At 53.8% G+C, this 15,474-nt stretch overlaps 1 protein-coding gene across 5 annotated transcripts in view; it reads right to left on the bottom strand.

The window, feature by feature from the left end:
• Nucleotides 1-6,779: 6,779 nt before the first annotated feature.
• LOC140396958 (actin filament-associated protein 1-like 2) overlaps nt 6,780-15,474 on the bottom strand; it is an 83,028-nt gene continuing 74,333 nt past the window's right edge. For all 5 annotated transcript variants that reach the window (XM_072485938.1, XM_072485939.1, XM_072485942.1 and 2 more), the window contains 3 exons: nt 12,732-12,919; nt 9,565-9,675; nt 6,780-7,697 (listed from right to left, as the gene is read on the bottom strand). In XM_072485938.1, coding sequence (XP_072342039.1) covers nt 7,671-7,697; nt 9,565-9,675; nt 12,732-12,919 — 326 coding nt within the window. In that variant the 3' untranslated portion in view covers nt 6,780-7,670. The remainder of the gene's footprint in view (nt 7,698-9,564; nt 9,676-12,731; nt 12,920-15,474) is intronic.

Raw genomic sequence — 15,474 nt, 5'->3', positions numbered from 1 at the left:
TCCCTCAGTACTGACCCTCTGACAATGCGGTACTCCCTCAGTACTGACTCTCTGACAGTGCAGCACTCCCTCAGTACTGACCCTCTGCCAGTGCAGCACTCCCTCAGTACTGACCCTCTGACAATGCGGTACTCCCTCAGTACTGATTCTCTGACAAAGCAGCACTCCCTCAGTACTGACCCTCTGACAATGCGGTTCTCCCTCAGTACTGACTCTCTGACAGTGCAGCACTCCCTCAGACTGACTCTGACACTGCAGCGATCCCTCAGTACTGACCCTCTGACAGTGCGGCACTCCCTCAATACTGACTCTATGACACTGCAGCACTCCCCCAGTACTGACCCTCTGACAGTGCAGCACTCCCTCAGCACTGACCCTCCGACAGTGCAGCACTCCCTCAATACTGACCCTATGACACTGCAGCACTCCCTCAGTACTGACCCTCTGACAGTGCAACGCTCCCTCAGTACTGACCCTGTGACAGTGCAGCACTCCCTCAGTACTGACCATCTGACAGTGCAGCGCTCCCTCAGTACTGACCCTCTGACAGTGCAGCACTCCCTCAGTACTGACCCTCTGACAGTGCAGCACTCGCTCAGCACTGACCCTCTGACAGTGCAGCGCTCCCTCAGTACTGACCCTCTGACAGTGCAGCACTCCCTCAGACTGACCCTCTGACAGTGCAGCACTCCCTCAGACTGACCCTCTGACAGTGCAGCACTCCCTCAGTACTGACCCTCTGACAGTGCGGCTCTCCCTCAGTACTGACCCTCTGACAGTGCAGCTCTCCCTCAGTACTGACCCTCTGACAGTGCAGCGCTCCCTCAGTACTGACCCTCTGACAGTGCAGCACTCCCTCAATACTGACCCTCTGACAGTGCGGCACTCCCTCAGTACTGACCCTCTGACAGTGCAGCACTCCCTCAGTACTGACCCTCTGACAGTGCGGCACTCCCTCAGTACTGACCCTCTGACAGTGCGGCACTCCCTCAGTACTGACCCTCTGACAGTGCAGCACTCCCTCAGTACTGACCCTCTGACAGTGCAGCACTCCCTCAGTACTGACCCTCTGACAGTGCGGCACTCCCTCAGTACTGACCCTCTGACAGTGCAGCTCTCCCTCAGTACTGACTCTCTGACAGTGCAGCACTCCCTCAGTACTGACCCTCTGACAATGCGGTACTCCCTCAGTACTGATTCTCTGACAAAGCAGCACTCGCTCAGTACTGACTCTCTGACAGTGCGGCACTCCCTCAGTACTGACCCTCTGACAGTGCAGCACTCCCTCAGTACTGACCCCCTGACAGTGCAGCACTCCCTCAGTACTGACCCTCTGACAATGCGGTACTCCCTCAGTACTGACTCTGACAGTGCAGCACTCCCTCAGTACTGACTCTCTGACAGTGCAGCACGCCCTCAGTACTGACCCTCTGCCAGTGCAGCACTCCCTCAGTACTGACCCTCTGCCAGTGCAGCACTCCCTCAGTACTGACCCTCTGACAGTGCAGCACTCCCTCAGTACTGACCCTCTGACAGTGCAGCACTCCCTCAGTATTGACACTCTGACAGTGCGGCGCTCCCTCAGTACTGACCCTCTACAGTGCAGCACTCCCTCAGTATTGACCCTCTGACAGTGCAGCGCTCCCTCAGTACTGACACTCTACAGTGCAGCACTCCCTCAGTACTGACCCTCTGACAGTGCAGCACTCCCTCAGTACTGACCCTCTGACAGTGCAGCACTCGCTCAGCACTGACCCTCTGACAGTGCAGCTCTCCCTCAGTACTGACCCTCTGACAGTGCGGCACTCCCTCAGTACTGACCCTCTGACAGTGCAGCACTCCCTCAGTACTGACCCTCTGATAGTGCGGCACTCCCTCAGTACTGACCCTCTGACAGTGCTGCACTCCCTCAGTACTGACCCTCTGACAGTGCGGCACTCCCTCAGTACTGACCCTCTGACAGTGCGGCACTACCTCAGCACTGACCCTATGACAGTGCAGCACTCCCTCAGTACTGACCCTCTGACAGTGCAGCTCTCCCTCAGTACTGACCCTGCGACAGTGCGGCACTACCTCAGAACTGAGCCACTGACAGTGCAGCACTCCCTCAGTACTGACCCTCTGACAGTGCAGCGCTCCCTCAGTACTGACTCTCTGACAGTGCAGCTCTCCCTCAGTACTGACCCTCTGACAGTGCAGCACTCCCTCAGTACTGCCCCTCTGACAGTGCAGCATTTCCTCAGTACTGACCCTCTGACAGTGCAGCACTCCCTCAGTACTGACCCTCTGACAGTGCGGCACTCCCTCAGTACTGACCCTTTGACAGTGCAGCACTCCCTCAGTACTGACCCTCTGACAATGCGGTACTCCCTCAGTACTGACTCTCTGACAGTGCAGCACTCCCTCAGTACTGACCCTCTGCCAGTGCAGCACTCCCTCAGTACTGACCCTCTGACAATGCGGTACTCCCTCAGTACTGATTCTCTGACAAAGCAGCACTCCCTCAGTACTGACCCTCTGACAATGCGGTTCTCCCTCAGTACTGACTCTCTGACAGTGCAGCACTCCCTCAGACTGACTCTGACACTGCAGCGATCCCTCAGTACTGACCCTCTGACAGTGCGGCACTCCCTCAATACTGACTCTATGACACTGCAGCACTCCCCCAGTACTGACCCTCTGACAGTGCAGCACTCCCTCAGCACTGACCCTCCGACAGTGCAGCACTCCCTCAATACTGACCCTATGACACTGCAGCACTCCCTCAGTACTGACCCTCTGACAGTGCAACGCTCCCTCAGTACTGACCCTGTGACAGTGCAGCACTCCCTCAGTACTGACCATCTGACAGTGCAGCGCTCCCTCAGTACTGACCCTCTGACAGTGCAGCACTCCCTCAGTACTGACCCTCTGACAGTGCAGCACTCGCTCAGCACTGACCCTCTGACAGTGCAGCGCTCCCTCAGTACTGACCCTCTGACAGTGCAGCACTCCCTCAGACTGACCCTCTGACAGTGCAGCACTCCCTCAGACTGACCCTCTGACAGTGCAGCACTCCCTCAGTACTGACCCTCTGACAGTGCGGCTCTCCCTCAGTACTGACCCTCTGACAGTGCAGCTCTCCCTCAGTACTGACCCTCTGACAGTGCAGCGCTCCCTCAGTACTGACCCTCTGACAGTGCAGCACTCCCTCAATACTGACCCTCTGACAGTGCGGCACTCCCTCAGTACTGACCCTCTGACAGTGCAGCACTCCCTCAGTACTGACCCTCTGACAGTGCGGCACTCCCTCAGTACTGACCCTCTGACAGTGCGGCACTCCCTCAGTACTGACCCTCTGACAGTGCAGCACTCCCTCAGTACTGACCCTCTGACAGTGCAGCACTCCCTCAGTACTGACCCTCTGACAGTGCGGCACTCCCTCAGTACTGACCCTCTGACAGTGCAGCTCTCCCTCAGTACTGACTCTCTGACAGTGCAGCACTCCCTCAGTACTGACCCTCTGACAGTGCAGCACTCCCTCAGACTGACCCTCTGACTGTGCAGCTCTCCCTCAGTACTGACCCCCTGACAGTGCAGCACTCCCTCAGTACTGACCCTCTGACAATGCGGTACTCCCTCAGTACTGACTCTGACAGTGCAGCACTCCCTCAGTACTGACTCTCTGACAGTGCAGCACGCCCTCAGTACTGACCCTCTGCCAGTGCAGCACTCCCTCAGTACTGACCCTCTGCCAGTGCAGCACTCCCTCAGTACTGACCCTCTGACAGTGCAGCACTCCCTCAGTACTGACCCTCTGACAGTGCAGCACTCCCTCAGTATTGACACTCTGACAGTGCGGCGCTCCCTCAGTACTGACCCTCTACAGTGCAGCACTCCCTCAGTATTGACCCTCTGACAGTGCAGCGCTCCCTCAGTACTGACACTCTACAGTGCAGCACTCCCTCAGTACTGACCCTCTGACAGTGCAGCACTCCCTCAGTACTGACCCTCTGACAGTGCAGCACTCGCTCAGCACTGACCCTCTGACAGTGCAGCTCTCCCTCAGTACTGACCCTCTGACAGTGCGGCACTCCCTCAGTACTGACCCTCTGACAGTGCAGCACTCCCTCAGTACTGACCCTCTGATAGTGCGGCACTCCCTCAGTACTGACCCTCTGACAGTGCTGCACTCCCTCAGTACTGACCCTCTGACAGTGCGGCACTCCCTCAGTACTGACCCTCTGACAGTGCGGCACTACCTCAGTACTGACCCTATGACAGTGCAGCACTCCCTCAGTACTGACCCTCTGACAGTGCAGCTCTCCCTCAGTACTGACCCTCCGACAGTGCGGCACTACCTCAGAACTGAGCCACTGACAGTGCAGCACTCCCTCAGTACTGACCCTCTGACAGTGCAGCGCTCCCTCAGTACTGACTCTCTGACAGTGCAGCTCTCCCTCAGTACTGACCCTCTGACAGTGCAGCACTCCCTCAGTACTGCCCCTCTGACAGTGCAGCATTTCCTCAGTACTGACCCTCTGACAGTGCAGCACTCCCTCAGTACTGACCCTCTGACAGTGCGGCACTCCCTCAGTACTGACCCTTTGACAGTGCAGCACTCCCTCAGTACTGACCCTCTGACAATGCGGTACTCCCTCAGTACTGACTCTCTGACAGTGCAGCACTCCCTCAGTACTGACCCTCTGCCAGTGCAGCACTCCCTCAGTACTGACCCTCTGACAATGCGGTACTCCCTCAGTACTGATTCTCTGACAAAGCAGCACTCCCTCAGTACTGACCCTCTGACAATGCGGTTCTCCCTCAGTACTGACTCTCTGACAGTGCAGCACTCCCTCAGACTGACTCTGACACTGCAGCGATCCCTCAGTACTGACCCTCTGACAGTGCGGCACTCCCTCAATACTGACTCTATGACACTGCAGCACTCCCCCAGTACTGACCCTCTGACAGTGCAGCACTCCCTCAGCACTGACCCTCCGACAGTGCAGCACTCCCTCAATACTGACCCTATGACACTGCAGCACTCCCTCAGTACTGACCCTCTGACAGTGCAACGCTCCCTCAGTACTGACCCTGTGACAGTGCAGCACTCCCTCAGTACTGACCATCTGACAGTGCAGCGCTCCCTCAGTACTGACCCTCTGACAGTGCAGCACTCCCTCAGTACTGACCCTCTGACAGTGCAGCACTCGCTCAGCACTGACCCTCTGACAGTGCAGCGCTCCCTCAGTACTGACCCTCTGACAGTGCAGCACTCCCTCAGACTGACCCTCTGACAGTGCAGCACTCCCTCAGACTGACCCTCTGACAGTGCAGCACTCCCTCAGTACTGACCCTCTGACAGTGCGGCTCTCCCTCAGTACTGACCCTCTGACAGTGCAGCTCTCCCTCAGTACTGACCCTCTGACAGTGCAGCGCTCCCTCAGTACTGACCCTCTGACAGTGCAGCACTCCCTCAATACTGACCCTCTGACAGTGCGGCACTCCCTCAGTACTGACCCTCTGACAGTGCAGCACTCCCTCAGTACTGACCCTCTGACAGTGCGGCACTCCCTCAGTACTGACCCTCTGACAGTGCGGCACTCCCTCAGTACTGACCCTCTGACAGTGCAGCACTCCCTCAGTACTGACCCTCTGACAGTGCAGCACTCCCTCAGTACTGACCCTCTGACAGTGCGGCACTCCCTCAGTACTGACCCTCTGACAGTGCAGCTCTCCCTCAGTACTGACTCTCTGACAGTGCAGCACTCCCTCAGTACTGACCCTCTGACAGTGCAGCTCTCCCTCAGTACTGACTCTCTGACAGTGCAGCACTCCCTCAGTACTGACCCTCTGACAGTGCAGCACTCCCTCAGTACTGACCCTCTGACAGTGCAGCGCTCCCTCAGTACTGGCCCTCTGACAGTGCAGCACTCCCTCAGTACTGACCCTCTGACAATGCGGTACTCCCTCAGTACTGATTCTCTGACAAAGCAGCACTCCCTCAGTACTGACTCTCTGACAGTGCAGCACTCCCTCAGACTGACCCTCTGACTGTGCAGCTCTCCCTCAGTACTGACCCCCTGACAGTGCAGCACTCCCTCAGTACTGACCCTCTGACAATGCGGTACTCCCTCAGTACTGACTCTGACAGTGCAGCACTCCCTCAGTACTGACTCTCTGACAGTGCAGCACGCCCTCAGTACTGACCCTCTGCCAGTGCAGCACTCCCTCAGTACTGACCCTCTGCCAGTGCAGCACTCCCTCAGTACTGACCCTCTGACAGTGAAGTGCTCCCTCAGTACTGACCCTCTGACAGTGAAGTGCTCCCTCGGTAATGGAATTGTTTACTATACTATAAATATATCCAACCCACCATGCGGTACAAATCATTGCAACAGAGAAAACTTGTCATGTACAATTTATAAACAAACGGAATACAGAGTGAAGAATCAGTCAATTCTGGTGTTCGAATCTCATCGTTTCACATGAGTATTGCTGCTGCTCTGACATTTATACACGATCATTTTGTACCAAGGTGGTTAATACGTGTTTTAATTGTTGTTCGGACCGTTCGTTGCCTCCCTCTCGAGTATCCCAAAGGCAATGCGTTACGCTGGGTACCAAGTTGTAGCCAGCGCAGTCTTTGGCACCTCACCCCAGTCTCTCATCTCCTCGTGGCTGACAAGGCGGGTAGCATCAATCAGTGCGTCCGAAAAACCCAACCCTGCGCTCACCTGACACCGATGTCTTCTCAGTACTGGCCGCTCACGGGTGGGGGGGGGGGGGGGGGGGGGGGGAGCGGGGGGAACTGGCCCGCTTCTCACCCGCTGGCCCGAAAGCTGACCGTAAACAACTAGAGCGCTGTTGCGGCCCGAAGGCAGAGTGTGATTGTCTGCCATCTTGCCCTGTCAGCTGGCACACAGCGACCGTTGAGGAAGTACGCACTGGTCTGACATGTCACCAACCAGCTCCCCTGGGGGTGGTGAGAGGAAATCTCAGCCTTGTCTCTGTAAACTCGAGACAGGCTTAGATTGAGTAAGGAGGCCCAGGACCAGGGAAATGGGAGTGGGAAAGTCAACATCGCCATGTTGCGCTGAGCACTTCAGAGACTGGTCCGCTCTGCGTCGAATGGATGATCAATTTGCCGCCGCCTGTTTTGAGACAGAGGCTCCAGAATTGATCGGAAGGTTGGTGACACCTGTGACTGCCGCGGTCTCGTTGCTACGGGGTCGAAGAGTGACCCGTCTCGGGCAGGTGGTGGAGGTGAGCGGGGGGCGGGGGGAGGGTTGGAGGCTGAGGGAAAGTACTTGATTTAGACAAGAAAGCTTGCCATCACGTTGCGTTTACGAAGTTAGCTTGCATTACAAGTATAGACAGGCGTCTGGAACAAAGGTGATGATAAAATAGGCTTTTCAAGATTCTGCCTCCCCCGGTGAGATTAGCGTCTCATTCTGGCATCCTTGTGCATCTTATTTCAAGTCGCCCTTGCTGTAGTCTGCAGACTGTAATGGAGACCAGGTTCAGTCTGGTAGTTATCATTTTAAGAGTCAGAGACCATGGCTGAATCCAGTATTGCTTTTGCATGATCAACACGCTGATTCCAATATTTACAGTGCCCTCCAAACCCGGAATATTCACATGGAGACCGTTCTTTGCTGACGAAGTGCATCCCCTTTAACGCTTGATTAGACCGAGGACTTCATTTCCCATTCCTGTGAAGAAGAAGAATCATGTCAGTAAGGGCAGCAAGCTGTACCCGGGTTCAGTCCCGGCCCCGGGTCTCTGTCCGTGTGGAGTTTGCACTTTCTCGCCGTGTCTGCGTGGGTCTCGCCCCCACAACCCAAAGATGTGCAGGGTAGGGGGATTGGCCACGCGAATGGGGTTTCTGAAAGATCACCCTATCTGGGTCCATCCCCCACCCTATCCCTAACCTGCCCCACTGGCAAAGACCCACAATCAACCACGAGGCAAGTGAAGGGACAAAAAGACAGAAAATGCTGAAAAAGCTCAGAAGGCCTGGCAGCATTTGTGGAGAGAGAAAACAAAACAAGAGTTGACATTTCAAGTCTGTGGAGAAAGAAGCAGAGTTAAAGTTGCAAGTCCGTATGCCTCTTCTTCGGAGCTCACTGATGCTACCAACCCTGCTGAATCCTTCTGCCATTTTCTGTGTTTATTTTAGATTTCCAGCCTCCGTGGTATTTTGCTTTGATTTTAGTGAGAGAAATGACCATTTAGTGATGTGGGTTGAGGGATAAATATTGGTCAAATACTGCTCACATATCCAGAAGGAGCAAAGAAGGGCCTCAGTATCACCTCACTTGAAAGGTGACGCCTCCCGACACCGCACCGCAGCACTCCCTCAGTACTGAATTGGAGTGTCAGCCGAGTGTGCAAGTTTCTACAGTGGGACTCGAACCCTTGACTTCTCTGGACTCAGAGATCACAGTTGTGGTGCTCTTTGTGTTGCTAAATTCCGGATGGTTAGCGTTGTGTTCACAAAGACCACAAAATAGCTTGAACTTGAACAAAACCTTAAATTTATTAACACTACTAACTTGGATTCAACACATACTCCGAAAGAATACAGAGTTGATTATTAACATATAAACTACACTCACCTACAACTAATCTTTCTACTGATCTAAACTATGATCTGCTCTTACTCACACTATCTGTACTTCTGACTGTCACTAGCTAACTCCTGCACTCGATCCCCACAAGGCTTAGCATCAATGCCTTGTACACTTGTAACTGTAGCTCCCTCTAGTGGCTACTCTAGACAGTTCATTAACCCCTGCCGTTCTTACATTTATGATAATCCCACAACAGTGCTGCCCACTGAGCCACGGCAGACCCTGCTGCGAGGTGCCACCGTCTCATCTTTTTGAAAAGGGGGCAACAAAAAAACCCAAAAGATCCCTAATTCTCAAAGATCTGGCAAAGCCTTCTCGCGAATGACAAGAAATGGCGTGCAAGCCACACAATCTTTGAGTAGTTGCAGCTCCGACCGAAAGCCCGTCGACCTGACCCGTCAACCCTGTTTCTGCCTCCACGGATTTTGCCCGTCCCGCTGAGTGTATCCGGCATTCCGCTGTTATCCCTCGGGGGAATCGCTGAACAGCTGAGTGACAAACAAAGACTTCAGAGAGGCGGGTGGTGCATGTAATGTTCTCTACACGCACGGATGGCGAGGCCTTTGTAGTTGAAGCGCTCAGAGAACATTCGCCTTTGTAAATCAATAAAACTTTATCAATTAACTAAATCACTAAAAGGTTTCTATGATGTAAGATTGCAGTTGGATATTATGGCTCAATACAAATAACTACGGTTAACTCTTATTAATCACTGTCGACTCGATATGCAACTGTGCTTCTTGCCCAGATTCTTTGTCTGTGCTGTTGTCGAGCAGATTACATCCCATCTCCATGCGGCCTACCGTCTAGTGACTTACTCCTGTCACCACGCCATCTGTGGTCGGATGCTAGAATCTCAGTTTATGCATACGGCACCTATCCTAACTTTCAGTTCGGTTATTAAATTATAGGCAAATGATATTCTACATATCATCACACTGCATACCTTTGTTTTCCGAAGCACCCTGCCCTTCTCGACCACGGTGACTGACGGCGTCCTCCTCAGGCTGCCTTTTGCCGAGGCTGTGCGCCTCAGGCTCGGGCTCGCGATCGGAACCTGTCAATCGAATTGGAAAAGGTCAACGGCTTTCGATTTCTCACACCAGCGGAGCGGCAGCGACGGGCGGTTTGAGCCCGATCAGAACCCAGAGCGGTCACATCCCAGAAACTGCAGAGTGTGGTGAACTCAGCCCAACGCATCACACAAGCTTGTCACCCACACATTGATTCTGTCTACACCTCCCGCTGCCTCAGGAAGGCAGACAGCGTTATCAGAGACCCCTCACACCCAGGCTTTGCCCTCTTCCATCAGACAGAAGTCTGAAGACCCGCACATCCTGACATAGGAACAGCTTCTTCCCCACGGCTACTAGACTCCTCAACGACTCCCCCTCGGGCTGATCTGTTCCCTGTAAGAACACTATTCACGGCGCCCTATGCTGCTCTTGCTCATGTATTTGCTTTGTTTGGCCCCTTGTTCCGCACTGTAACCAATCACTGTTTGTCGATGTACCATTAGTCATTTGTTCTCTGTTGATTATTCTTATGTCTACTATGTACTTACTGTGTACGTTCCCCCGGCCGCAGAAAGATACTCTTCCCTGTACTTCGATACATGTGACAATAAATCGGATCAAATCCCGCGTCAAACGCAATCCTGAAGCTGGACCGTGTGAAGTCAAAAGGACAGACGTACGTGAACGTTGGGAAGACAGCGTTGAAGCCACTTTTGTTTTTTGGGGGAGAAAAGTTGCTAGCTTTCTTTGCTGACCCGCTCCCAGCTGCGGTTTGAACAAGTGGATTTCAGATCGGAATTGGGAGAGGGCACTGGTTCGTATCGTTGCCACATGAAACAGCCAGCAGTGTGATCAGGTGTAGTCCAAACCTGATCGATGGGAAAGGGATGAAGCATTCGATAGGTCGAGAGTGGGAGTTTTGTACTGGGAGCGGGTCGAGACATGCAGTCGGATGGGAGAACATAGAAAATAGGTGGAGGAGTGGGCTATTCGGCCCTTCGAGCCTGCACCCACCATTCAATATGATCAAGGCTGATCGTGCAAATTCAGTCTCCCACTCCCGCTTTCTCTCCATACCCCTTGATCCCTTTAGCTGCAAGGACCACGTCCAGCTCCCTCCTGAATATATCCAACGAACCGGCTCCAACAGCTTTCTGTGATCGAGAATTCCACAAGTTCCCAACTCTCTGAGAGAAAAAGTTCTTCCTCGTCTCAGTCCTGAATGGTTTACCCCTTTTCTTAGGCTGTGACCCCCTAGTTCTGGACGTCCCCAACATTGGGAACATTCACCCGGCATCCAGCCTGCCCAGTCCCATCAGGATTTTATATGTTTCTCTGAGACCCCCTCTCATTCTTCTAAACTCCAGTGAGTACAAGCCTAGTTCGACCCAGTCTTTCTTCATATGTCAGTCCTGCCTTCCCAGGAATTAGTCTGGACACCCTCTATCGCAAGACTGTCCTTCCTCAGACTAGGAGACCAAAACTGCACGCAATGCTCAAGGTGTGGCCTCACCAAGGCCCCGTACAATTGCAGCAAGACATCCCTAGCCCTATACTCATATCCTCTGATGGGCACTGTGATTAGCACCGCTGCCTCACAGCACAGGGCCTTGGGTCAAATTCCTGCCTCGGGTGACTGTCTGTGTGCGGAGTTTGCACTTTCTCCCCGTGTCTGCGTGGGCTTCCTCTGGGTGCTCCCGTTTCCTCCCACTGTCGAAAGATGTGCAGGCTCGGTGGGGCTACGGTGGTTCGGGCAGGGGGGGGGTGCCTTGGTAGGGAGCTCTTTCAGAGGATCGGTGCGGACTCGATGAGCCGAATGGCCTCCTTATGCACTGTCGGGGATTCTGTGGAATTCCAAGAGTGAGATGGGAGTGTTTGAAAAGAGGCAAACGCTTTCAACCAGAACAAATATCTTTGTTGTGTTCATGTGAAGTTGATGTCTCGGCTCTGACTGTCGTGGGTTGAACCGCAGAAGGCAAAGCAAGGTTCACACATTCCGGAGACTAATAGAGAAACGTTTTGGAATTTCTACCATCCCGCCCTGCTTTCTGTACTGACCGCTGTGCGGCCCATCGGATTCGACAGCTGCCTGGGACCCCAGAGTGTTTGCAGCTGTGAGCCCGTCTTACTGATGTTACTGAACTACTGACTAACCCCCACCCCACCCTACGAAGGAGCCACCATTAACAGCCATCTACTTTCTGGCCGCAAACGATGCAATTGACGCCGGGGTCCCAGCTGCACGGCATGAGACTGAATCCCTTCCCTAACTGATTTCTAAACTTCACAAAGCTCAATGCTGGGCCCCCATGGCCTCTGCTTGGAGTACGTGGGCAGCTCTCTCATCCCGGAATTGCCGGGTTGTTGAGTTTGACTCCCACTGCCGAGGCCTGAGCCCTGAAAGCAGGCTGACACTCCCAGAGCCAGGACTGAGGAAACACCGCCGGGACATTAAACCAAGGCCGGATCTGCCCGCCCAAGTGGAGTTTAAACATTGCATGGTATTATTTGCCCTGGCTGATATTTATCTCGTAATCAGTCCCGAAACACTTATATCACTGCTCTTTGCGGCAGCTTTGCTGTGCGTAGATTGCCGTTTGCCCACATTCCAAACGTGACTGGACTTCAGGAACATGCCAGCAGCTGCAAAGCATTCTGGGATGCCGCTGAAGTCACGCGAGGGCGCTCGAATAAAGGCAAGTCTTTCTTTGTCTCCTGTCGCTGGGACAGGCAGAATGTGGGGCAGCACGGTGGTCAGCACGATGGCTTCACAGCCTCAGGGTCCCAGGTTCGATTCCCGGCTGGGTCGCCGAGTGTGCGGAGCCTGCGTGGGTTTCCTCCGGGGGCTCCGGTTTCCTCCCACAGTCCAAAGACGTGCAGGTCAGGTGGATTGGCCGTGATAAATTGCCCTTAGTGTCCAAAAAGGTGAGGAGGGGTTATTGGGAGAGGGTGGAAGTGAGGGCTTAAGTGGATCGGTGCAGACTCGATGGGCTGAATGGCCTCCTTCTGCACTGTATGTTCTATGTTTTAAGTGCAGCTTGTGGTATTCAAAGAGGAGAAGGGTCCTCTCACACCCTTAAAAGCGACTCAGACAGACCTGCGGGTTGGCAGTGTCTGAGTTGGAGGAAAACAGCGCCACTGATTGCCCACAGGAGGCCCGCTTGAAGGTCTTGCTGAGGGAGAGCAGGTTCAGTTCGGAGCCCGACTTCACCCTCTCTTTAGCTCGGTGCACGGCCTGCTCGAGGCGACGGATCTTCTCCTCCAACTTCGGCAGCGCCCTTCTCTCTGTAAGCAGGAATAAACACAGCACGGGGTTACAGGGACACACCCACACGCGCGCACATTAGCAAGCCTGTTGGAAGCGAGAGGCGAGCAGCCAACACAAAATGGGTCCGCTCATTTAAAAAAAAGGGGCCTCAATGTGATGGGGTCAGACGCAAATAACAAGACATAAAACTGCCTGCTGACACTCATCTTCTCTCTTGGCAAGGAATCGCAGGGAACACCGAGCAGAGACGGGGGACATAGCATTCCCAGCAAGGGGCCACCCTAAGGAAAACAATCTACATGCTGCTCCTCGGTTACCTCACCCAATAACACAGTCAGTTTTCACATGGACAAGAATGACCACAGCTGACATATCTCTTGCCTCCCCCCCCCCCCCCCCCCTCCACTGTCTCTCAATGACCAGACAGCATGTCTGACACCTCGTCCTGGATGGGCAGACATTTCCTTAAATTAAACATTGGGAAGTCTTCCGGCTCCCGCCACAAACTCTGTTTCCCTGGCGACTGTCTGGGACTGTTCTCAGCCTCCGTGTCGCACCTGACCCCGAAGTGAACTCTGACCTCTTCATCCATGCCGTCACGAAGGCCACCTACTTCCTCCTCAGTAACATCAGCTTTGCCCCTGAATCAGCTCTGTCACGATGTGCAAACTAGCAACCAATGAACACTCAGAATAGGACTCAACCAATGGGCAGTCAGGACACTCAGTGGTGGCATCACCACAAGGGGGCATGACATAATCACTATAAGAGGGATGAGGCACTCATACCCTGCCTCCTTCCACAGACAGACATCTAGAGAGTTAGACAGGGTTGACCAGCAGCATCACACCCCAGCACGTGGCTTCGAGCAGGCTGGTCCAGTTAGACTGAGTTACTGCAGTTAGATTAGCAGAGAGTCGAACTCATTTGAGAACTGTGTGAATAGTTCAATAAACACGTTGAACTCATTTCAGAGTCTGGAGCATCCTTTAGTTAAGGCTGCATCAAGTAGCAGCCCGTGTTATCCGAAGCAGCATAACACAACAAGCTCATCTCCTGAAATTCCTCACCTTGCCTTTCTTTTACGTCTAGGCTTAACTATTCCAACGCACTCCTGGCCGGCCTCCTATCTTCCACCCTCCATGAACTTGGGTCCAGACAACACGCTGCTGCCTGTCTCCCAACTCGCATCAGGTCCTGATCACCCTTGCGTTTGCTGACGGACACCAGCTCCCGGCTAAGCAATGCATCGATTTTAAAATCTCTCCCTTGTCTTCAAGCCTCTCATTGGCCTCATCTCTCTCTGTGATCATCTCCAAAACGAGTGTCAGAGAGTTTTACAGCACTGAGTGAGGCCCTTCATCCCAGCGTGTTTCCATCGCCCTTCATGCACCTGTCGATTTTAATCCCATTTTCCAGCACTAGGCCCGAGGCCTTGTCTGCTGTGGCGTTTCAAGTGCTCATCTGATTGCTTCTTCACTGTTGTGAGGGTTCCTGCCTCTACCACCCTTTCAGGCAGCGAGTCCCAGATTCCCAGCACCCTCTGGGTGAAACGGTTTTCCTCAAATCCCCTCTAAATCTCCCGCCCCTTACCTTAAAATATGGCCCCTGGTTATTGACCCCCCTCTCCCGGCATGGTAGCATAGTGGTTAGCACTGCTGCCTCATGGCTCCAAGGGGCCGGGTTCGATTCCCGGCTTGGGTCACTGTCTGTGCGGAGTTTGCACGTTCTCCCCCGTGTCTGCGTGGGTTTCCTCCGGGCGCTCCGGTTTCCTCCCACAAGTCCCGAAAGACGTGCTTGTTTGGCGAATTGGACATTCTGAATTCCTCTGTGTACCCGAACTGGCGCCGGAATGTGGCGACGAGGGGATAGGGGATTCTCACAGTAACTTCATTGCAGTGTTAATGTAAGCCTACTTGTGGCATTTTTATAAAGATGCTTATTATTATTACTGAGGGGACAGTTCCTCCCTATCCACCGTATCTGTGTCCCTCATAATGTTGTCCACCTCAATCAGGTCCCCCCTCAGCCTTCTCTGCTCCAAGGAAAACAACCCCAGCCTAACCAGCCTCTCTCCATAGCTGAAACGCACCAGCCCAGGCAACATCCTGGTGAATCTCCTCTGCACCCTCTCTGCACATCCTTCCTATAGAGTGGCGACGAGAACTGCACACAGTACTCTAGCTGTGACCTAACCAGTGTTTTATACAGCTCAGTCATACTCACACTACAACCCTCCGAGATCTCTGTGCTCCCCTGATTTGTGCGCCCCAATTTTAATTGCTGTTCCACTGGTGTCTGTGCCTCCAACTGCTTGGGGGCTAAGCTCTCGAATTCCTCCCCTGAACGTCTCCTCCTCTCTTACCCGCTTTAGGCTGCTTCTAATAACCGACGGCCTCTTTGATCCAGCTTTTGCTCATCTACCCGACAGTCTCCTTGTGCATCAAACTTTGACCGCCGCCACTGTGGGTCTGCTTCACCACATTGAGGAGGCCACAGGAATGCAAGTTGTTGTTGTTGCTGCCGGGACACAAGGCTCCCAACAAGGAGCCGGGATGAGGGAAGCTCGGGG

The sequence above is a fragment of the Scyliorhinus torazame genome, chromosome 20 (genome assembly GCF_047496885.1).
Source record: "Scyliorhinus torazame isolate Kashiwa2021f chromosome 20, sScyTor2.1, whole genome shotgun sequence".
Classification (NCBI taxonomy): Eukaryota; Metazoa; Chordata; class Chondrichthyes; order Carcharhiniformes; family Scyliorhinidae; genus Scyliorhinus; species Scyliorhinus torazame.
The sequence above is the reverse complement of the archived record's forward strand: the minus strand, read 5'-3'. Positions and strand labels throughout refer to the sequence as shown.